At 32.8% G+C, this 26,573-nt stretch overlaps 1 protein-coding gene across 1 annotated transcript; it reads left to right on the forward strand.

The window, feature by feature from the left end:
• The first annotated feature begins 2,568 nt into the window (after window positions 1–2,568).
• Window positions 2,569–3,178, forward strand: LOC123701336. Its single transcript, XM_045648772.1, has one exon. The coding sequence runs from the start codon at window positions 2,639–2,641 to the stop codon at window positions 2,930–2,932; it is 294 nt and encodes a 97-aa protein (XP_045504728.1). The 5' UTR covers window positions 2,569–2,638; the 3' UTR covers window positions 2,933–3,178.
• Window positions 3,179–26,573: the final 23,395 nt, after the last annotated feature.

Genomic DNA, 26,573 nt, shown 5'->3' on the forward strand with positions numbered 1-26,573 from the left:
GTATTTCGCTAAGAAAAACATAAAATAATATATAAGTAGAGAAAAAGATTGTTTTCAGAAACGTGCTCTAGTGAGATAAGATTTAGATTTTTCTGGAACCTGATCCCTGTTTATGTTGAAAATGCAATCAGTCTGAGCAGATGGTAAGAAAATAACGATTTAGGTCACGGCTCGTCGACGTCAATACAGTTTTTCCGTTGGCCAATCGACTGTATGGGTTTAGGCTTCTATATAATATACGGCGATTGAAAAGCGATTATAGTATGAAGTAGAAACAATTTGAGTATTTTTAATAATAAGAAACTGTTATAATACTTCTTAAATGGTTTTCTCCTTCACAAAGATTTACCTGAAAACTTTAAAATGATCGAGGCTTATAAAAGATATCGTTTAAATTTAAAATAATTTAAGTTTATTTGCTACATTTAAAATTATTTTAACGTATTAACTATTATTTATCTATAATATATTTTAGTTATATATACGTAATAACTATTAAATATAGGTACATTTTAAAGGTGTATGATAAAAAAATAATCAAATCATGCATTGCTGTACAATAACGTTAAAAACAGAAAATGTAGAGTCCATTTTAATTAAGATTATTAAAAAAAATATTATTGTAAGCGAATTCCTAAAACTCAAAAAGAATTCACATTAATTAATAGGATGTTATGTTTGTGATTGTATATTTATGTTTGGAAAAGCACTGGACTGAATGAAATTAAAGCAATTAGTGGGAAAATACATCGCTTCGTTGGAACAAGCCGACAATAATTAGGGTTTACAACTAGAATAAGATTTTAATTATCTTCGTTAGGAGTTTATACAGTGTACACGTTAATTTGAGTTCTTCAAGTTCTCTAATTAATGTAAACATCGTTTAAAAGCAGTTTTCTCTATGTAGGTGAATTGGCAGATTAAATAGGTGCCCGTTTTCAATTTGGAATCAGCTTTTTCAAAAATATTCGTTATGAATATGGATGCAATTAAAGGCTAGGAAATATAAATAGGTTTTAATGAATTTTATCAGGAATCTTCAAATTTTGAGCATCCTTGTCGTTATTGTTCTTGTATTCTACATAATATTATCGAGGAACATCTAGTAACTCCGGTTAGCAGATTATGGTTTTGGAAATATATTTAACAAGAACAACAAATAGGTTCATATTTAATCAAAAATAATTATTAGAGTAAATCATGAGTAAATCCATATTTTTTTCTTTCTTTTTTTTTTGAAAAAATGTTCTGTGAATTTATTCTACTCTTGAGAGCTACAAGTTCACAAAGTATATAATAAATAATAATATAGAACTAATATTAAACTATACTAAATAATGGAAAACATTTAACAAAAGGCCCAGACAGTCTGCCACATGGAATAATTAACATTTTAGATGTCAAATGTGCAACGACCGGAGTATGTAAACATGCATTGACGCATAATATTAAATTATAACTTGAATACAAAAGAACGTTAAATTATTATTTATTTTTGACAATATTTATAGGTATTTGAAGTTATATCGATAATTTTATTAATATTCGAAATTGTTTAAAATAATCATGACCCTAATAATAAGTTGAATACTTATTGTTCAATTTTTATATTATACTAGCGGTCCGCCCCGGCTTCGCCCGTGGTACATGTTTACATTTTCTCTACATAAGAACCATCCTCGTACTTCAAGGAATATAATAAAAAAATAATTATCGAAATCGGTTCAGCCGTTCTCGAGTTATGCGCTTACCAACACATTTTGCGATTCATTTTTATATATGTATAAGATTTAAAAACAGAATAGCAAGTTATAATCCTCGAGGGGTTAAAGGAAAAATTAAGTTTTTGCGAATTTATTTATTCGTTTAAGTACTTATTAGCAAAAAGATATTCGAATATTATAACTTTTAAAAGGGCGAGAAAAATGTAGAGTTTTGCAGTTATCGTCAATTTAAATTGTTTAAAAACATAAATTATCGTGAAATGAGTAAACAACAAGCAAGTACCTACCCTTATCAACAGTCATTAATGTCTTTTATACCTATACTTCGATATTATATGTGTAATGAGAAATATTAATGAATAGAAATGGCTATTGAGACGTAATTTACGTTTATCAATGACATGATAGAGCTATTAAAATTGTTTAAGTTTTATTATTAGTATTTTTGTATTGATTGTTTAAGTACATTATATAACAATTAATAATAATACATGTGTTAGTAGCACCCAGCACTGTGCCAAACACTGAACAATCTAAATTGAGCAAGTTCAATTAGGAAGAATAGTGTTTCTAGGTCCTATTTAATTATCACGTGTATATCTACGCAGTTAAACAAGTTTTTATTTCTTATCTCGGTGTAATTGTTCCACAGTCACCTCTATATACGTGGCGAATCTAGATAAAGTACGCGATCAAAGCTGTGACATCAAACAAATCCCCTCGATAACGATGTGGCGTGCGTTGTTTACTCTGATGAAGTCGCCGGCTCGCACACTTGCTCACTATTTACATAAATAATGACGTTATAACACACACACGTTCAAACCGTGAAGGCTATAAATGTCCGCGCAGGCTCCTTCCCCGCACTCTGTATTCTACATTGAAAGTGAGCACACGTTTTAACTGAAATAAAAATGGTCGTGAAACTATCAGTCGCTGCGTTGTACGCGGACGTATACCCAACTCATCCCAAATCTCGCGGCAGGCAAATGGACTGTTCCGCTGAGAGGCGACAAAAATTGAGCACCGCATTGCCAGCATTGGTGGAAGATGATTCTGAAGGGGAGGCTTACGAGTCGGAAAGGGAGAGATCCTTCCTCCTTCGCACTGAGGACCTCCGCAGGCAGAAATCTATCTCGCCGCAGAGGAGGGAAAGGATGCGGCGACAGCTGGCGTTGCCCTCGCTCTCCGAAGACGAAGAGCCTTGAACAGCTGTTTTGAGGCATGGAGGAAGAAGTTTTGTAGCCGCTGGCTACCTTGAAGTGAACTCATCGCATTCTGGTTCACGGCCTGCACACCGTGAAGCCATGAACACGAAGGAAATTCGTTTATGTGAAATAGTGTCGGGAACGACGATTCGTGGCAGTGCAAAGACAACAAGTGTAGTGACAACCAATATTATTGTAAAGTTTTGTAACAGTATAACATAAGAATAAATAAATGTGTGTTTCCTATATTTGCTTTTATATTTATTTCACCTAAAACGGTATGTAGTTTGCAAACCTTTTTTTTTATTTGACACTGAGATGAAAAATGATAACCTCAAAATTATGTACAACAGGTTAGACTTAAATTTCGAGACATTATTATGTATATTGTAGGTACATGACATAAAACTACTCACACTTTCAGTTGTTTCATAATAAACCATGACTCCTGACTGATTCACCAGTCACTTTATAAATGTAAACAGTCCATTGACATTTGAGTCTAACTGATCCTATTTTATCTGTGTCATTAGAGGGTTTAAATTTAACCGTGTGTTGCAATTGCATCGATGAGATAAAGAGGTCAAAAGCAGTTCAATGATTCTAAATATTTACATACGTAACATATTATGGTCTTATATATTATATTATCAGTATTATTATTTGTTATGACATACTTGGCTATTATATAATAATAATTAGCAGATTAATTTAAAAGCAAAAAAGAGACGAAATGATCATAGCCAATTCCACAAAGTATTTATTTAGTTGCTCTACTTTTTTTACATTACTCTACTTACGCAATCAAAAATTGATGTGGTGTTAGCCTTTGGTAGGATGGTTATTGCAATGGGGAACCCCCATGCAACCATGCATAAACCCCCATTCATATTTTTTCATATCCAAAGATAATACGTATGTTGTTCTGATTTTACAGCGATAGTTAATATATTTTATTCACTGTCACGTTAATTGAAACGAAAATAACAGCTGTTTGACTCTACATTCATTAAAATTTCAAAAAACAAAATATAATTTATCAGACGATATTCCAAATCTTTAAGGCTTTGGGAGATATATCATCTAAATTTTTGCAATCTTTGAATCCATACTAATATTACGAAGATGAAGAGTTTTTTTGTTTGAAGGCGGTAATCTCAGGTACTACTGGTCCGTTTTGAAAAATTCTTTCGGTGTTAGATAACCCATTTATTGAGGAAGGTTATTGGCTATATATTATTATCATCACGCCGCGCTGAGACCAACAGGAGTGGAGCACTGCGAGTAAAACCGCAGGGCACAGCCTGTCTTTGAAACATTGTTTTTAAGTATAAAAATGTGAATTTATTAGAGTTTTTATATTGTTAAATTGCTAAGAACACTTGCACAACCGGGGAAAATACTGAACTTTTAATTTGCATTAAGAGGTCATTGTAAGGCGAGTTATAACCATGATGATTCATGATGAGACGCAGATGTTCTGTTTATTCATTAAACTAGACAATGAAGACAAATATCATTATATTTAGCTAAATTAATATCCAAAACTTAGGTACCTTACATGATACAGCATTTTAATTACCAGTTGACCTTCAATTGTATTCTTGGAATACCGAATTTTAAAGGCAAAATTAGTTGCAGTTTTTTTTCTCGGGATTAAAAACTAATTATTTAATAATTGTCAATTAACCGCTGTTAATTTAATAATATGCGCAATAGATATAATTAAAATTGTTGTCATTCTGGAATTCTTAGTTTAATTTCCAATTATGTAATGTTATTCAAAATGAAAGCATTGCAAAAAATAATGCTTTTAAATGATATCTGGGAAACTGTTTGTTTGCATTCTTTTGAAGTCATTAGGTTTCCCGAAAGTTCAGTGAGTCATATTTAAGTGTTTTCGAAATTCTCAACTTAATGCCATGTCAAGCTTATTTAAGAATGTTTGTTTGTCTTTCTTTCACGTTAAAAAGATTAAAAAGATTACGTGATTTTTCACGTGAGAGTCACAAATGCATTAGGTATGACGCGAAATATTCTCATTTTAACCATGTAGATAATGTTATTTATCATAACATTGAAATGGTCTATTAGGTATATCCTATCAGAACAGTTTGTTAAAATAGGTAAAGGTCAGCGCTACAACTGCAACGCAGTAACTAAAAATGTTTTTATTTTCAGGCGTATATATATTCTTTTTTCAGAAGGTAGTATACAAAAACAAATAATGCGTAGGTAACTAGACAAATAGTCTAGTAATGCAAATTCGACTCTAGGCCATTTACCATATCTAACTTCAACCTTATCTCCATTTTATGTTACTGTTTATATTTTTCAAGATCTTGCCTCTATAGACTTTGTTTCCTTGTTTGGGAATGCTATCAATAAAAAATGTTATCTTAATGAGCCTTCTTTTGATCTTATATGGTGATAATTTGTAATACTTATAAAATAATTTTGTCAATAGTCACCTAATAGACAAAAATTGTTATTAAAAATATTTATTTCATTGTTATGTTCGTTCTTTTATATTTAGTGGTAGGTATTATTACAAATTATGAGACTCTACAATCAGTGGAAATTAACGAAGAAAATGCAACAATTTTTAATTAATGTCTTAGTATTCAATCTATCCACAAATTATAATAATATGCTAATTAGTATTCAATAAATACGATTTTTATTTCCAAAAAAGTTCCACAAAAATCTTCGTGTGAAAATTAATAATCACGAGTCGCATAATTTACGTAAAATATTACGTAAAATATTATTTACGTAAAATATTATATTGTTATTTCTTATCTAAAAACCAGAAAGAAGTATCATCTACCATCAGGAAGAAGTACAACTCTGCCTCCAGATCCTACAAGAGAGAAATCGCTAGGGCTAAATCCAGTTATATTGGTGCACTTGGCGATAGACTAGCGCGACTTCCTTCGGGAACACGGGCGTTTTGGTCCCTCGCCAAAGCCATCCAAGGTAACTTCTGTCGTTCATCCCTTCCTCCTTTGCACAAGGACGAAGACTCTCTGGCCCATTCCGCTAAAGAGAAAGCCGAACTCCTGGGCGCTCTCTTTGCTAGGAACTCGACTCTTGATGACAGGGGAAAGACACCGCCTACCATCCCGCGGTGCAACCATTCAATGGCGGATATACGTTTCACACAACGTGCCGTTCGAAACGCTCTCTTTTCCCTTGACATCCATAAGTCGACAGGGCCGGATGGAGTCTCTCCTATTGTGCTTAGGACATGTGCTCCTGAGTTGGCACCGGTTGTAACGCGTCTTTTTCGGCTCTCTTACGCCAAAGGAATCGTTCCGAACTCGTGGAAGACTGCTCTTGTCCACCCAATCCCTAAAAAAGGCGATCGCTCAAATCCGTCTAACTACAGACCGATCGCCATCACCTCTTTACTCTCCAAAATAATGGAATCCATTATTAACTGCCAGCTCATGAGGTACCTGGAGGAGAACCAGCTGTTAAGCGACCGGCAATACGGTTTCCGTAGTGGTCGCTCGACTGGTGATCTTTTGGTGTACCTCACCCACAGATGGGCGGAGGCGGTTGAGAGTAAAGGGGAGGCATTGGCTGTAAGTTTGGATGTAGCGAAAGCCTTCGATCGGGTCTGGCACAAGGCACTTCTAGCGAAATTACCATCTTTCGGACTTCCTGCGAGGTTATGCGATTGGGTTGCCAGCTTCCTGGAAGAGAGGAGCATTAAGGTCGTTATCGACGGTTCCTGCTCTAAGCCTCTTTATGTGAATGCTGGTGTCCCACAAGGCTCTGTGCTATCTCCTACACTGTTTCTTCTGCATATCAATGATTTGTTACAAATCAGTAACATCCATTGCTATGCAGACGACAGTACGGGGGATGCTCTTTATCCCGGCCGTGCGAACACCTCAAAGGAAAGCCTCAATGAGAGCCGAAACAAACTTGTGTCTGAAGTCGAGTCTTCCCTTCAAGAAGTCTCGGATTGGGGCGAACTTAATCTTGTTGAGTTCAATCCCCAAAAGACACAGGTTTGCGCGTTCACCGCTAAAAAGACCCCATTTGTCGTAGAACCTCGGTTTAAGAGTACTCCCCTTAGTATATCGCCGAAAATCGGAATCCTCGGAGTTGAAATCTCGAGTGACGTTCAATTCCGCAGTCATTTGGAAGCGAAGGCTAAATTAGCCTCGAAAAAGCTTGGTGTGCTCAGCAGATCGAGACAGTACTTCAAGCCGGCCCACCGACTTCAGCTGTACAAGGCTCAGGTGCGACCGCATATGGAGTACTGTTCTCATCTCTGGGCCGGAGCCCCACAGTATCAACTCCATCCTCTTGACCGCATCCAACGTCGAGCAGCTCGAATTGTCGATGACCGTAGGCTTTCCGATAGGCTCGATCCTCTGTCAGTGCGAAGAGACGTTGCGTCTCTCTGTATACTGTACAGAATCTACTATGGGGAGTGCTCTGAGGAATTGTTCCACCTACTACCAGCCGCACAGTTCCACCACCGGACCACACGCCGTAAAAACCAGTTCCATCCGCACCATCTGGATGGTTGGCGCTCCACCACTGTCCGCTTCACCCGCAATTTCCTTCCGCGTACGGTGAAACTGTGGAACGATTTGCCACCTGCGGTGTTCCCGAACAACTACGACATTGGGGCCTTCAAGAAAAGAGCTTATTTGTCCATAAAAGGCCGGCAAAGCACCTGCAACACTTCTAGTGTTGCAAGTGTTTATGGGCGGTGGTGACCACTTACCATCAGGTGGCCCACCTGCCCCTTTGCTTGCTCTGACATAAAAAAAAAAAAAAAAAAAGAAAATTATTTGGTGAAATAAAATACGCCTATAGAAATACCAGAACAAAATGTCTGACGATATTCTTTTTAAAATTATGTCAGACTGCGTGACAAGCCCGACCTCAATGATATTATTGACCTTACAAACTGTTTTATAATTTTCGTAAGACTAAAGTTATGATATTGTTTTTATAGGTACCTACTGATAAAGGCAGTTCCAAAATGTAAGGAAGGTTATCCTTCTATTCATCGATTTTTTGCACTTACAGACAGAATATATTATGAAATAAAATATATGAAAGGTGTCCAATATAACAAATATATTTTGTATCTAAACAATATAATGTAAAAAACCATTAAAAACTACATAAATCATTTTATTCACCGAAAAGCTTGACCTGAAGCTAATTGGATTCATCCTTTAAACTTCAATAGATATTGCTCGCCATTTTAAAATTTAAACTCTGATATTTCCCATAAATTTACAATTACATCCACAATATAATTATAGCAGTTATATAAAGCGAGTACATAAACCCCACTCCTTGATATAAATATACTTGTATATGGGAGTATTTAGTTTTATTACGATCGTAAAGTTTCATACTATAAAAAGTATTTTAATTATCAGTTAGCTTCAAAGTTAGATAAGGGTAACATCTTAGGGTAACACGAATTGAACCCAAATAATAGCTTTGATCTTTCTGATAATATTGATCTTAATTCTTAGCCTCAGAATAGTTTCTTACTTGTATTGTAAATGATTAGTTTAACATCAAACTTCAAAGGGTGAAGATAAGTCACCAATGTAGGGGCTTGTAATGTGCGGGTGTAATGAAAGATGATTAACTACGCAAAGGTTATATTTCGTTAACTACATATATTTAACCGTATGTAATTAATATTCGACCTAATGCGACCCACCCGCGTCCCGTCAAGCCCGTGACTGTCTGTGCATAGCGCACGAACTGTTTATATATGAGTTACCGTGTGAACTTTCTTAGCGTTACACTTGAAATTCGATAACTCATAAATTGGCTTGTCGACGCTACATGGCTATTAAAGATTATGAACTCAATATTACACGAGACATTATGTGTACAATATAGGAGAAAACCAATGGCAAACAAAATAATCCCGCGAAATTAAAAATCATTCATTCTTCGTTCACTTGAACTTCTAAATTCCAAAAATACGCATCAACAGACGACCTAATTAAGAAGGTAAAGGGATCCTAAATACATCGTCTCGTCTTACATAACGTAAATCCCTTATCGATCGGCTGCAGCGTGGTATTTCGGTAAATGGGACACTCCTTGCCCTCTCAACGCGCGGATGTCTTGTGAAAAACGTATACGGTCTAACATGTATCACGTAACACGTTCCATAGACAGTTTGCATTTTGGCGCGTATTTTGCTTTTTTTTAATCAGCAAAGGTCTTTTCGTGTCACAATAAAGTAAAAATAACAAATAGTTTTTAATAAATAATAAATGTAACTAGATTCATATCTTTAAGAGATGATTTTTAGATTGAAATATAGAGTCAGTGAGCGGTAATGTTAAAAATATATCAGCTTGCATTTATAATTAGTAACTGTATGTAATTTATTTGAGTTCGACGAATAAATTAACAATTCCAATCTTTATATACCTTTTAAATATATGATATAAATGTAATACATATACGGAATTATATATCCAATGCTTTTAGATGAACAAATTGATCTCAGATAAAATTTACAGATTTAATTATACTTTATAGTTTACAAGTAATGCATTAATATTCATATGCAAAAACCAGTTAAAATTCGATGTATTCGGTAAATATAAATAGTACTTAGGTATATTTAAAAAAATCTATCTTAAATTTTTAAACATAGGTTCAAATACCCTATAAATGTTAATGAATAGAGACATTCTTTTATTTTCTTATGTGCATAATATGTCATTGTGAACAAATATAATGCAGGTAAATACATAATTAATGTACATAGGTACATAGGTCAGTGAACTCTAGAAACGATTATGTTTGTTTCCATCGCTGCACATAGCGCAGTGCACCCAAAATCCGGGCTATTCACATCAGATTTAAAATTAGAACGCCATTTTTATAAAAATATAATAACTTCATGGTCTGTGCACGCCGTATTCAAACATATTTTAATCTGTGGCATTCCGCATTCGAAATTATCTGTGAACGTAAAAATGTAGCGTTAAAAATAAAATGAGATTTTGAGGTGACACTTGCAAAACTGGAGTGATAAACGCCTTTCAAATATCAAGACTCTTTCATGAACCATCATAATAAAACTTTAGTGGCTTGTGTGCAATCGTTGGATATATTTTTAACAAAAACATTGAAGAACACATAAAATTGCGTCATGCCGCAATATTAAAGCTTTCTGATGATTAATAGCTACATTTCAAACGAATGGGCTGAAGAGAAATGTTCAGCGATTACAAAAGAGCTTTGTGAAATTATTTTTAGATACGGGAAAGTAGCACAATATAGTTAAGATGAACTAATGAATTGCTATTTTTTATGCTGCTATAATAGAATTATATAATGGAAATTTGGTATACGATTGTCTGATAAAAGTCTTCTCGATTGGGCCTTTCTCTTTACGATTGAATCGAAAGCAATATGTACCTACCTACAACGACCTGTCAAATTTTAACATGACTCATGTTTAGAGCTTTTTTTACTAGCTTTCTTTCACAAAGCTCACTCTATTTGTATACCACATTCACATCAAAATGGGTCAGAAGTTCAGGCTTGAAAATATTGCAGACACACAGTGCACACACAGACAGAGTTACTTTCGTATTTATAATATAAGTTTTGTTTTAAAAAGAAACAATTTCTATTGAATTATTTTTGCAAACGTGCGTGTGTGAAAACCAATTAATTTTCATCGGTTATAATAATTATTTTTCACTCGCAATAATTTGGTGACAGCCAATTATTAGATAAATTAAACCGGTGAAATATAAAAACAGTGTGGTGAAATACAAAGTTGTACATTTTATATAGAAACTAGCCACTCATCCCGGTTCCACTTGGGCAGACCCAGTATGAAAATTAAGAACGAAATAAAATACCTTCAGTCTGTTAGTCTAACACTATATTATTTCTTTATTCTAACAGTGTTAGACTAACATATAACGTGATTTCTATCAGAAATCTGTTAAGTAGATCCAGAGATTACAGCGTCACAATTCACATACTCAAAAACTTTACCTCTTTATAATATACTAGCTTTCCGCCCGCGGCTTCGCCCGCTTTGTCTAAAACATAATAAATTATATACTAAAACCTTCCTCTTGAATCACTCTATCTATTAAAAACAAACGCATCAAAATCCGTTGCGTAGAAAGATTTAAGGGGAGTCCTTTCAGCGAAGCGGAGTAAAATTGGTTTGCAAGATCAAATTTTTCATGTATTTGCAATTATATGACGCTTCTAGAAAAAATAATCAATACACTTCAAGATATTTCCTAAAAAGTGTGCTAATTTGTTACACAACCACGTGTATTTTGGTCGATCATATAAAATCATAAAAATAGGCTAAAATAAAGATCGAAAACGAATTATTTATTAATGAAATTTCTGATTTTGGAAATAATTTTTATATAAGGATATGTATTTTGATGTACTGCAGAAAACGTGCTAAATTTTGGGTTTCTACTGAAGCCCTGTAATTATTAAATACATATTATATCTCAGAACTTAACGTTGCCCAGCGTTTTCTTTACAAACCGCGCTGCCCGCTACCCCGCCAGTCCTGATCAGGCGCTTGCTAACGTAGGACCTGTGTCAAATTATCTCCGCTCGATTTTACGTTTTGAGTAACGATAAATTATTGAAAATGGGTAACAAAACAAACAAAATTCGGAAGAAAGCAGTGTCAGTATCAAAAAAAAAGAACAGGAAAAGAGAACTATAAGAAACGGAATGTAAATTGAGTAATATGATAAAAACGTAGTTACTTGATGACACAGAATAAAAATATCAGTTGGTCATAAAGTTTCACCTCGTATGCTTTTATTTCAAAACGATAAAAGCTGCGTTACTGTGAAATAAGAGTTTAGTTTATAATAATTTGTTTTATATATATAATACTAGTGGTCCGCCCCGGCTTCGCCCGTGGTACATATTTCGCAATAAAAGGTAGCTTATGCCCTTTCTCGGGTATCAAAATATCTCAATACCAAATTTCATGCAAATTGGTTCAGTAGTTTAGGCGTGATTGAGTAACAGACAGACAGACAGAGTTACGTTCGCATTTATAATATTAGTATGGATTATTGTTACGTAATTGGTGTATTATTTGCATAATTTTGGGGTATAATTATTAATTACAGTTGTTTATTTTAAGGAAAAAAACAATAATGATTATTAGTTAAAAAATAATTGATAATAGTCAAATAATAATGATTATTGACTAATAATAATTATTAATCACTACAGTAAAAGTTCCTTATTGGCGGGGTATATGTTCCATAAAATATATGCCTCGAATACAGAAACCGTGAATACGGAATGGTAATTATTATATGGGATTATAGGTTCTACGTTAGGTATACGTTCCTAGGTGACGATTGAGATTTTTTTCGTGTCTCATTTTTTTTAGTTGACATTATAAACTAGGAAGAGTGCAGTAGACGTTACTCGATCACAATTTTGTAACGAATGTGAAAGACGAAACAATAAAACACGCAAAGCGGCTTTTACTATAAACGGAACTACATTTAAAAATATACTTTATTAATTGAGTTATAAGGTTGCTTCCATTCTGTTTATTTACATTCTCAAAAACATCAATCGCGGCAAAGGCGGCTTGCGACAAAGGCGGCTTGGGTCAAAGGCCTCGGCGATATCATTTAACAACATAATATTATGTACTTTAGGCAAACTTGTAATAAGATCTATTTTACTTTCTTATTAGTCCATTTGACAAGGATATTGGGTTAGATATATAATTATATTGGAATAATTTTATTATTATGTATGTACTTATTAAATCCGCGAATAAAAAAATTTTTAGTCGCGAATATAGAAATTGTTGCATTTTTTTAATTCCCGAATAGTGAAAACGCGAATAAAGGAAGCGCGAATAAGGAACTTTTACTGTATAATAGATGATAATAGTTAGTTCATAATCATTGTTATTATAGTTCATTGAAAAGTATGTCTCGTTTCAGCACCATACTATGCCTGATTAAATAAATAGATAATAGATAATAAATACAAGGGGAAGTGGGAGGCGGACACGCGCAGGCTCGCTCGCGCACCCTTCGCACACCTTACTGCCGCCACGCACAGACATCCAAATATAAGCAGACGAGACATATTTTTTGTATGTGTTAACTTAATATTTTATCTCTTTTACTCGTTCAATGTTCTCATATGCACTATCCTTGTTTTTCGCTTGTAACAACACTAACACACACAGTGACAGTTGTCAAGCGCGTGGCATTTTTTCGATCTGTCGCCATCTTGACATACACAAAACCAAAGTCTTGAAGTCGAGTGTTTTATTGAAAATATTTAAAAATATTTGATAAAAACGTTAAAAAGAAACAATATCAATATGGTTAAGTGCTGTGCAAGTAATTGTGAAAGTTCCAGTCATAAGAAAATACAAGGAATATCATTTCACAGGTAATTTATCTAAGGTTCAATATAAACAGTATTTCTGTCGGGCTAATACTACCAAAATCAACTCTTTTTTTGAAAGTCTTTATGGCACAATCGCTAATTACTATGCGTATTATCTGTTCCATCCAATATTGGCTTGTTCCAATGAACTGGGTTTAAATTTCTTGCAAATTTACAAATTTGTTTATATTTGTTATGACAGCTTCTGTACTTCAAAAGTAGGTTAGTATTGAACAGGGCCGAATTCAGATAAGTATTAATATTTGCCGTATACATTTCTTTGTTCAATAGGCACATACTTTCATAACGTAACCCCTTATAGTTTCACGTTGTTTTAGGTTTCCTAAGGATATCGCTCTACGACAACTTTGGATAGTAAATATGAAACGTCAAACGTGGAAACCGAAACCCAATAGCTTGTTATGTTCGAAGCACTTTGAAAATAAATACTTAGATACTAGTAAATCTAGTACAAATCTACGACCTGGAGCAGTGCCAACTATATTTGAACAAGTTTCTGAGGTAAGCTTAACATAACTATCTTACTTCCTTATTATATTACATTTTCTTCACCCACCTCAATTTTCCACCAGTACCAGACCCAGCACTTTACTTTGTCCAACATGCTTTCCAATTACAAGTGCAGGATGCGCTATACATGTTAGTTATAAGTTTTGTCATTTATGGTGTACAATGTACATTGTACAATAAGTTAGCACCAATATAGCATATTTATAACTGTCTATGTAGCCATTGTTGCAATTCATACGTACATATTTTGATCAACAATTAAGTAATTAAAGCTTACAAAGTCCGCAGTATATAATAGAGGGTCATCAAATCATGGTCCACCTATCTTAATAATAGAAATGGGTTCCTACTAACACAGGAAGTAATGTGTCATTGTATTGCAACCCTGCTGAGATGTGAATGCTGAATTTGCCGTGTTAATAAGCTGTTTCTTGATTATCTTGCTTTATTTTTTAATTGTAATTAGTGTAAGATATTAGTTACACAGTATGTAAGTTTTTTTTTTTTTACAGGATGAAGAATTATGTTCACCTCCAATAAAACGAGTTAAAACTTTGCTTCCAGTGCTTCGTGAGATTCAAAATGTAAGGATTTTTATTATTTTATTTATATTAAGCATTCTGAATATTAAAATTATCCTGAAATACTCCTTGTGTTTAAGTTGTTGTTATTTTTTAAGATGCTTTATACATTTTATAAATTTATACCAAAACCACTATTTTATAGAAATGTGTTCTTTGTTTTTTTGCCACAAGGATTTTTAAAAATATATTAATTTTTAGGTTACAGAAAATTTGCCAGGACCTTCAAATGTTGATATCTTGAAACCACAAACAGTCGAAAAGGTAGTGGAATCACTGAAGAAGAAGATTTTAACAAAAAACAAACAGATCAAAGCATTGCGTCAACAACGCATCCGTTTGAAACGTAAAGTGGCAAAGTTTTCTAATATTATTGCTGAACTGAAAGATAAATTAAATCAAGAAGATATACATATTTTAAACAATATACCGGGAAATAATAAAGATTTTCTGGTGAGGTATTTAAAAAAATCCCGTGGTAGTACTTTAGACAAATCGTATTCAGCCGAACTACGGTCATTTGCCCTCCAATTAAATTTTTACTCTCCCAGGGCATATAATTTTGTACGAAGTACATTCAATACTATTTTGCCTCACCCAAAAACCATTTCGAGGTGGTATACGAAAATAAATGCTGAACCCGGGTTCACCAAAGAGTCATTTGATACACTTGAAAAATTGTCAAAAAATAGCAAACATCAAATTTATGTAAATCTGTGTGTAGACGAAATGGCGATTAGAAAAGGGTTGGTTTATGACAGTAGCTTAAGCAAATATAAAGGCTATGTGGATATAGGCACAGAGATATCAGACGACAGCCTTCCTTTGGCAACGCAAGCATTAGTCTTTCTAGTTACTGCAATAAATGCAAGTTGGAAATTACCCATTGCGTATTTTTTTATAAATGCAATGACTGGAGAACAACGTGCGACATTTGTTAAAACTGCTATAGAAACGCTTTATGACATTGATATTCATGTATGTGGCCTAACGTTTGATGGCGCAGCTAGTAATATCAGTATGGCTGCTAGCCTAGGTTGTGATTTTAAATTGATTTCTCTGAAACCCTTTTTTATTTATAAAAATATTAGGATTAATGTATTTTATGATCCCTCCCACATGGTAAAACTCGTAAGAAATACTTTGGGGGAATATAAATGTATAGTGGACAAGGATGGGGGTGAAATAAAATTTGATTATATTGTTTTACTTCACGAAATCCAACAAGTAAAAGGTTTACATCTGGGCAATAAATTAAAAGAAGCGCATGTTTATTTTAGCAAACAAAAAATGAAAGTTAGGTTGGCCACGCAGCTATTAAGTAGGTCTGTAGCTGACGCTCTGCTCTTTTGCAAAAATAACTTGAAATTAGATATGTTTTATGAATGCTCTGCAACTATTAAATTTATAATTATGATCAACGACGCTTTTGATATTTTAAATAGTAGATGTACATATGTGCCTGGCTATAAAAAAGCTCTCTGTGGTGCTAATATTCAAATATGTAGTACATTTCTTGAAACTTGTGAAGAGTATTTATCTAAATTGAAATTTTTAGATGGAAAGTTAGTTGTAGAATCTGGTCGTAAAACTGGTTTTATCGGCTTCATAATTTCATTAAAAAGTGCGATAAATATGTTTAACGATTTAGTTTTGAAAGGGAATTTAAGATATTTTCCTGTTTATAAAATCAGCCAGGATCATCTTGAAATGTTTTTTGGTCAAATGAGGGCTAGAGGGGGTTACAATGACAACCCGAACGTTGTGCAGTTCCGCACTGCATACAAAAAAAATGTAGCTCGCTCCCAAATACAGCTCCATACAGAGGGAAAACTCCTTGATATACCCATTCTTTCGGTGTCATCTACAACAAATGTCGTCAATGCTGTGAATGACACCACTCCTACTTTCGAAAAAAATATTATGCAGATCCATGATATTGAAGAGGATCTAATCGACCTATTTTTAGACGATGTTATCAACACCCCTTTAGACGAATACACAAAGGAAGTCATCATTTACATAGCGGGATTCATTGCGCGAAAGGTGATTAAGAAAATTAACTGTTCGTTATGTCAATGGGTTGTATTGGGAGAAAAGGAAAATTTATTTTCATCTTTGATAAAATTAAAAGATCGTGGTGGACTCACTTATCCCTCTCAAGCCCTCATTAAAGTGATTGAAATATGTGAAAAATGTTTTAAAATAAATAAAAATAATGATTTTAATAGTTTAATGACATTTGTATGTGATTATAATGTTTCTACAATGTTCGATTCTAATGATCCTGTTCATGATTTGAGTCATTCTCATTTACTTATCAAAGTGATTGTTAAATTTTATATTAATTTAAGATGTAAACACAAATGTAAAGACACTAATTTGTCCAATAGAAATTATTTAAAAAAAGTTGTGTTGTTTCAAAATAAATAATTGTTAAAAATCTGTTTTTTATTGTTTTATTTACACATTGGTACATACATCGTAGAAGCCGTACGCTACGAGAATTTTTGGGAAGTAATTGATGCAACATGCGATGATGCACATCATGTTCTCCGCTCCGCCCTTAGTAATCTGCAAAGTTATGACTATACCACCTACTGTGATAAAAAAAATATTTTGACATAGACAATACGCTATAAAATTACTAGGTACCAAAATGAAATCCAAATATGGTACGTATCTCAGATAAAAACTCTACTTCCACCCAAACTACTGATACCGATTGTGATAAAATTTGAATGAAACTAATTAGAAAGCTATTATTCTCTGAGTTATTGCGAAAATACATACAAAAATAAACATATATTTAGAAACCGATGAATTAAAAAACCTCCTTCATTTTTGAAGTCGTTTAATAAAGATAAAATTAATCGTTCTCGTCATTACAGTTTTATATTAGATTTGTAATTATTTTAGTATGTAGGTATATGGTATGGGAATAATCCATTCATATTCACAATAAAACAAAGCGATCGCAACAGGACAATGTACAAGTGTTGCAGGCGTCCATAGTGCTACAGTAACCGCTTCCCATCAGGTGGATATGACCCACCTGCCACGAAGGTGATTATATTTTTTCTGACACAGGTACTGAGTTCGGCCCTGTTTATGAATTTTGTATTGGTGTGCGTAATTGGCCACGCGTTTTGTAGGAAAAGTTACATCTGCTTCAAGTAATGTTTATATATCTGTGCCGCCACGTGATCGTAGTGATGTGACTTGACCAACGCTGTACTCGATAGTTTACAAGAAAAACTATATTTTAACATATTAATATTTGACTTTAATATTAAAACTCTTTTAAAAATATATTAAAAATAATTTTGTGTTGTGTTTTGTATCATACACTTTCTAATATTATGAATGCGAATGTATTATAGTGTAAATGTAAAGTATGTAATGTTACTAAATTGATTTTTGAAGGTTTTGGTAGGTATAGAATTGATATATATTTAATTATTTATATTGTTTATTATTTCATTTTAAATTATTAATTAATTCTTATTTTTATTTAACATTAAATACTATTATTATTTGATTTATTATTAAAAAATAGTACTAAACCCGATCTTTTATTTTCTTAATTTTAATATTTAAGAAGTCCACACGTTTTTTCAGATATTTCAATTATACATTTTTTTAAACTACTTATAATTAATAGAAGACTTTACATTATTATTTAAAATTACATATATTTAGACTTTCTTCATACATTTCTCCTTTAATAACATATTGAACAATATATTTTCTTATGTTACATATTTATTTACATAACTTATCGATAGCTCAACACGCAATTGATACCTACCCATCCCTATTTGTCACACACACATCTATATAGTATCTATAGCTCATCTGCCTTCGATGCGCACTAAGCAATTTGTGCAATACACGCGCTCTATACTATTCTAATAGAATACTCTAAGCTTCTACTGGTAGCAGCAAGTAATATTTATTAGTTACACCGAGTACTTCCATAATTATGTTGTGCTAATTAATAAATTCCTAGTACCTACTTATCTCAGTTTATAAAGTTGTAAATGCTTACTTTATTTACTTTTATATTTACAATCTGACACAAACACTTTTACATTGCTTACATAATAAAAATTGATCACAATTTACTTTTGATATATTTTACACTGTGGCATAGCGCTAACGACGAAAAACAAACGACGCGAGCAGCGCGAGGAGCGCGAGTCACGCGAACGGCCCCCCACACTTCACTTCCTAAAATCTTGCCTCGCGTTGAAATACCTCGCGTTAAGCATACATAGGGACATAGGGACAGAGAAAGCGACTTTGTTTTATACTATGTAGTGAAGTAGGTACCTATCGATAAATAAATAATCGCATTTAGATATATCTAACAATCTGATTTCTTATATATTGGTATCTTAAAATTTAATCACGTGAGGTCCTATGGTATTTCCCCAGTGAGATCTACAGTTCATTTAAATAACTGAATCATGGGGATTCATTGTTTTCATTGTTTTAATTATTGTACGGTAAATGCATTTTAATTAACTTGTACAGTTATTATGTCGTTTCAATTACGGTAGATTTACGTGGATTGATTTACTATTTTAGCATAATGATTTATATTACTAGCTGAGGGGACTTATATTACTAGCTGTCCTGTCTTCTCACAAATATGGTCAAACCCGAGCAGTTTATATATGGCTGTTATGTATTCGCATTTACTTAGTTTTTTGGCGCAAATTTCTTGAGATTTTCTTTAATAAGATCCCTGAAAATAACGAACACATCAAAATACAATTATCGGAATCGGTCCAACCGTTCACACGTGATGTCGTGAACAAGGGAAATTATAGGGATTCATTTTTATAAATAGAAGTTTATATTACATGTCTTTTACTTTTTATTATCACTATTGAAAACCAATATCCTTAAATTGATCAATTTCTTTAAATTTCTAACTTTACTTTTTATTCATGTTCAATACACTACGAAAATCTGTTCTGAACTCTAAGGTTCTGAAAGACCATTTTGTCGAAGTTTTAACATTTTTGACTAAACTTCAGTATTAACGATTTCAAGAATCTTATTAAAAAGTTTTATAAATCCTATCAATTATTACAACATAATAATATTATGTACTTAAATGGAACTGTTTGTTTCTAGGTTACCATGCTGTGCTCATATTTTCCTATATATAAACGATAACCACATTTATCAAGAGTTAGACGCATTATAAAACACCATCTTTACATAATTATTATTATGTTACATTTCCAATACTTTGTTGATTTCTTCATCAAAATGTCTTATATTTTTAGCTTAGGACTAGGAGAAGGACAAAGGATACTTTTTACTCCTAAATATATTTTTCAGCTTAGGACTAGGAGAAAGACATTTCCGATACATTTTACCCATAGAATTTTGAAATAAATTACAACCGGGGCGGAGTCGCGGCGAACAGCTAGTTTATTATTATTTCCCACAAACACATCTTGATGAATACGTTACACACAGATTTTATAAACTATCTCTGGCACCGGAATATCTATATTATTATAACATAGACTTATTTACAACGCGGACACCAATGTTCCAAATAAAAATAATTAATAGGCAAGGTCAATAGAATCCACTCGTATCATGGTATATTCGCATGCAATGCACGCGTCGATTGAGATCAATTGTTTACATAACATTGATCACGCTAAGATAAATGATAGTAGACGTATTATACCACGAGATATGTGATATGTAAATACATATTGCTCTTAGGAACAGCGAAACAGATTATGATAAAAAAACGTAGACGATAGAATCTGATTTGAAGAAGGTGGAAAAACCCTGCGTCAAGTGTATCGTCGAAATGATGCCTTCATATATTTACCTACATACATATTAGGCTATAAACTTCGCAAAAATCATTCAACATTTTTTTTTCACAATATTTTATTTTGAAGCAAACTATTTTTTTAATCTACGGCAGAAATGATCCAAACTTTGAAACAGATGTATGAGGCAGGTCCTCATACACACTGTGTGAAGTAGAGCTAAAATTCAAACATACCTATTTGTATATTGTATTTATATGATACCCGGGAGGTTCACTATATCTAAAGCAGAAAAATGACAGAGCTATAATAATATAGCTCTGTCATTTTTCTGCTTGTCTAGCGCCATCCCTTTCCCACTCTGGGTATAATACTGCTTTAAGACATCATGCTATCCCCCCTGCCCCCCTAGACAAGTGGCTTTCTATTAGCGTAACGTTTGATACAATAGATTATGAATGTATGAGATTGACATAAGCTGTAGTTATCTATAGCTTATGTCAATCTCACAATCTCATACATTCATAATCTATTCTATCAAACTTTACGCTAAACGAAAGCCACTTGTCTAACCCCCCTGGTCACAGCTAGTAAACTTAGACAAAAGTACTGGAGTCTCACTGAGTCGTTTTTATTTGCATAACGATGAATTTTTTTTTGCTCAAGCAAGTCATTGTGACAAGAGGGTATTTATACCTGTTATACGTGAAAGGTTAATATTTCTAGCTATTTTTTTTATTTCTTTCTTTCTATAAAGCATACAATGTTATTATTTTAAATCGCGATACTACTTAATCTGTAAAATTCATTGATTACAAAATTAATTACAGCTGTAATTTCCGGTAAAAATGAGTGATTATTATTTCAAAAACATAAGACGTCATATCAGACCACATTAAGAGCTTTGTCGTCATTTTTGCTTCGATAAAATCTATCCTTATATTATAAAACTGAAGAGTTTGTTTGTTAGAACGCGCTGATCTCAGGAACTACTGGTCCGATTTGAAATATTCTTTCGGTGTTAGGTAGCCCATTTATCAAGGGAAGCTATAGACTATTTATCATAAGGCTAAGCTCAACAGGAGCTTAGCAATGCGGGTAAAACCGCGGGGCACAACAAGTTATATATAAAAAAAAGATTCTAGGTAAGTTACAGGTTTTTATCATTTTTATCACTATGGAGATATCTCTCTTTTGCTTTGTATACCTAGATAAAATAAATAAACCAAGATAAGTTATCGATTAATTGATGATGATAAGCTGTTTTAAACATAAATAATGATATATTACACATGAATGAATGATAGACACGAATATATTTTAATGTCATAATAAACTTGGGAAAACATGAAATATTTTTTCTTTTAGATAACTTTGTGTTTGTTCTTCAAATATACTCAAAACTGTTATAAAGATAAATAAGCAGGTAAATTAAACACAAACCTTGTGCGTTCTTTAAAAAATATATTTAAGGATTGAGATAAAGTGACAAAAACTCACATTTTTTTACAAAAATAATGGTTTTCCAAGATCAAAAAATATTAAGTCCATAAGTATGTATTTCGCTAGTTTCAGTAAGCAGATTTGCACTCCTATTAGGTACAAGAACAAAAACAAAAGGTAGGTTACGTTGGCATTTATATTATTTTATAATCGATACTAATCTCCATACTCAACCAAAAAGGTTCAGCACTTTTTGCATAAAAGAAGAAATTAGTTACTGTTTCTTAGTTCGTCTACACCTCTACAATATCTGTAAATTTAGTGTAAAAATGTATAAAAGTGAACAAACATTAAGTAAACATTTAATGCTTATTGTTAACAAGTGCGCTAACACGGATCTTGTTACAACACAGTATTTATTGTGTCAATTCAAATTCTTCCTACATCCGAGTGAGAGGTTTAACCTTGCCTACTTGTGCCTTATTCGCTCCTGGTTTCATTCATTTTCGATTTTACTTTATAAATACTTAATATATGTATACAGTGTTGTGTTGTGTAATACATTATAATATAAAATTTTATCGTAAAATTCATAAATTTATACGAAGCTACGCGATGCAGTGGTCAGGAACACCTACTATTTCTCGTAGTTTCTATAAATCGTATTCTTACGAAACAATAATATTATCACGTATTTTACCTACTTTGTTTATCTCAATTAAATTCATGTTCAACTTTGTTTAACGCATCTTATCGAGCCCATGACCTTTCTATTATAATCTCAAAACTTACGATTCACTATTGATTGACGTAACAAAGAGAGTGAATATACCTATAACAAAATAGTAGTATGTAGTACACCTTGAAATTCTGATAACCACAGAATAGTTCCACGTTCTTCTAGCAGCTAACAAATTTCTTGCTCTTCTCTGAAGAAAGTGATTTCTAGACATATGGTATTTTTTTTTCTTTTTGACGATTCAATAGCGCTTATAAAATATGTCTAGTTGAACAAAAATATATGAGTTGTTAGTCACCAGGAGACGTGATGAGATGCCCTGTACGTGCCTGTATGCACCTTTTCATCATCATCATCATCATCATCAGCCCATATACGTTCCCACTGCTGGGACACGGGCCTCCTATGAGGGTACCTTTTCAAGCTTATCGTTTTTAGGTAACCGAAATGGTAAGATATAATATTTTTATTGAAAGATGTATTTACGGTAAAATAGATCACAAAAAGACAGTGAGCAAACATAAGAAGATTATGTTGGTAGACCATTTCACCCCTTTTCTAATCGGATTATATGAATATATAATATTTAAGTATTTACTATTGTACTACGGTAAATACTAATCCTAAGTGCGTGCATAATACTAGACATAAGGAATACAAGCCAATATAGTTTCTTATTAGATTACGTGTGAGTAACAATCCTAATATTTATAGAAATATTATATATATTTATATAATATTTTAAAAATCAACGTGATTAAAAACTGAAATAAAGTAAGTATCTTTTAAGTATAAACATGAACAATTAAACAGATTGTATATTCAGTAAAAGACGCTATCAAAATTAAAGGCTCTACATCGAACAATGAAGATAAAATGCAATAACAGCTTTATTTACTATGAATTTCTTCTCATGGCTACTTAGTTACCATGAAATCCAAGGTGCTTTACGTGGCGACAAAAAGTTTGTGTCTGATTGACTCGTTACATTTGATCATATCTTCAAAGTAAATAACTAATCACGCCTCTACAGAGTTGTACACAAAGGACGTTTATTAGAAAGTTGTTTAAAAATACAAAAGCTATGATGAAATATGTCTACAAAAGCTTAATAATTTAGTTTTAAATTATTTTTGAAAACTAAACAACAGATAATATACCAAACGAACCAATAAACATTTAAATAAAATCAAAATGGTTCTGGTGGAATTTTCAAATTCAACATTTTCGGAAAGCTTTTAAGCTCCCAAAAGCAATTTGTGAATGTGAATATGTCACTGCATTGCTAAATATCCTCCTATTTACTTATCCCTCACAGCAGAATAATGTAGAATCTAGTCTTATAACAATTTATGTACTGCCAACATTACCTGCATAAGTAGGTAAAATGTTTGTTAAATTAGATATTTGTTCTGTGATAAGAATAATAAAAAATAATAACGCAATCGATTGACAATACCCATGACGTAAATGCGTTACAAAAACCAGCTATTTATAGACGCTCAAAATGTAAAACTTCCTCGAATTAGTTCAAGGTTCGTGTATAAAAGGATACCAGTCTTTTGTTTACTAATGAGCAAATACTAACTTTGACCGTCCAAATTATCAGCGTGCTGTGTGCATTACTTACTGTGAATTTACCGATAATTATGTGTTAGGAAATCATTATGAGTTTATTCTGTTCATTTTAAGTTGATATTTATCTATGAGTTCTAAACTTTTATATAAACTATATAGGAAAGCAGGATAAAGTTATCCTATAATCGCATTTAACATTTAGATTATTATTAAGCTGAAGAGTTGGTTTGTCTGCTTGATCGCGCTAATCCCAGAAACCCACGGATCCGATCTGAAAAACATTTCACTGTTAGATAGTCTATTTATAGAGATAGGCTATAATATCATCAAGCTAAGACCAATAGAAGTGGAGCAATGCAGGTAAAACCACAGGTAAAACGCTTGGGCAAAACTAGTGCTATATAATCGGAAAATTCTTATACTTATTCTTTTGTGAAGCTGCAAAGAGTCTTGCTTGACGGTGTGTTGATCGGATAAATAATTTGATACAATCTTTCCATCTAATAAGCTAATGTAACGGGTGTTGTTTAATTACCGTCTTAATACCAGACAGTTAGGAATTAAACATCTAATCCATAACGCTATTTTGTTTCTTATAGAAATGCAGTTATAAATAAACTTGAAAAAAATAATTATGACATATAATCGTTTACATAAAAATGTGCAATGTATTCCAGTTTCCACGGAAATGTAGTAATACGATATTGATAACGATATTATTTGTTAGTTAATCTTATCGCCTTATTAAAACTCTAAGGAAAGGATTAAATACATAATTTAAGCGGAAATTTTTGAAAATGAAGGAAATGATAAAATGTATAGGTAAGCATTGTGTATGACATTAGTAATTGTTGATTTAACAGCGGATGTTTTCGAAGTAAACTGGAATTAACTAAATTCCTGTGTATTACGATAAGCGACTTATATCTCACTAGCTTTCCGCCCGCGGCTTCGCCCGCGTTTTCAACGAAAAACCCGCATAGTTCCCGTTCCCTTGGGATTTCCCGGATAAAACCTATCCTATCTGTTAATCCAAGTTACCCTCTAAATGTGTGCTCAATTTCATTGCAATCTGTTCAGTAGTATTTGCGTGAAAGAGTAACAAACACACACATACTTACACATCCTCACAAACTTTCGCATTTATAATTAATTATAATATTAGTAGGACTAGCTGCGCTCCGCGGCTTCACCCGCATGGCTTCGCTCCTGTTGGTCTTAGCGTGATGATAGCCTTATAGCCTTCCTCGATGAATGGGCTATGTAACACAGAAATAATTTTTCAAATATGATCAGTAGTTCCTGAGATTAGCGCGTTCATACAAACAAACAAACTCTTCAACTTTATAATATTAGTATAGATTTTAATATCATGTGTCTGTGTCTTTACAAGAGACAAATGTTTTTAAAACATTCAGTTATTCATTGTATTTCTTATTACGGGCACGTAAATCGTATGTACTTGGGATTTACAGTTATGCAGCGGCCAATACAGAATAATGTTACTGTAAACCTGAATAAAAATCTGTTTTCGTTCTAAAACATGAATACTGCATTGCGTAAGCATATATTTTTTATCTGTGGAAGTTTATACTCGCTCGAAGTAAATTGTGGTAATCGGCGGATGTTATTTTGGACTGTACGATTTATGCAATAAATTAGTCGCATAGACTGTAGATGCATTTTTGAAGAAAGTTTATTAGATTATTTTTGAGTTGATTAATGCATTCATGCATGCATGATCCAAGCCGTGATAATTTTTTCAGTAGTTACAATCCTGCAAATAACTAGACATTTAGGAAGAATAGAAAGAAGTAAAGACTAATGCAAATTAAATAGTTTCTATGATCTATAATTAATTTAATATTCATCAAAAACTTAATGTAAATGCTATTAAATTACCTATAATATATCCCACGCAATAGTTTATTGGCACGGGCTTCAATTGCCATGTGACTACGCGAATAAAATAGTGAGAGAAATATAAATAGACTTATTGTTTCACTAATATTAATCGATGCTAATATTGTAGATAATATGAACTATACATATTCGCTACGTCCAAATTAGGTACCTACACGGAGGTAATGAGCTGAAATTTTGAGGTACCTACTATTACTATATGTATTAATTTTAGTTCACTCCTTATAGAAGGGTTTTTAAATCAAACTACATTAAAAATGTTTTGTTATCTTTCAATTATTTGATAAACGTTTCAAGCCTTTTGAGCTAGATAATGGATGCAGTTTTGAATCAATTGACTTTAGCACCTAAGCATGCTACAATGTTGTGTACTGACTTTAGCACCTAAGCATGTTACAATGCTAGGTCCTCTTACATTCTAGTACAATTCTCACACGAGGAGCTGATTCAAACGACTTCCCGATTCCTACCCTCGAGCCACACCTTTGCAACCAATTTGCACATCCTCACTACAAGTGAATGATTGGTTTAACGTCATTATAGTTATTTATAAAACAGGTACGAAAATATCTTAGAGTAAA

This window comes from Colias croceus, chromosome 21 (genome assembly GCF_905220415.1).
Source record: "Colias croceus chromosome 21, ilColCroc2.1".
In the NCBI taxonomy this organism is placed as follows: domain Eukaryota; kingdom Metazoa; phylum Arthropoda; class Insecta; order Lepidoptera; family Pieridae; genus Colias; species Colias croceus.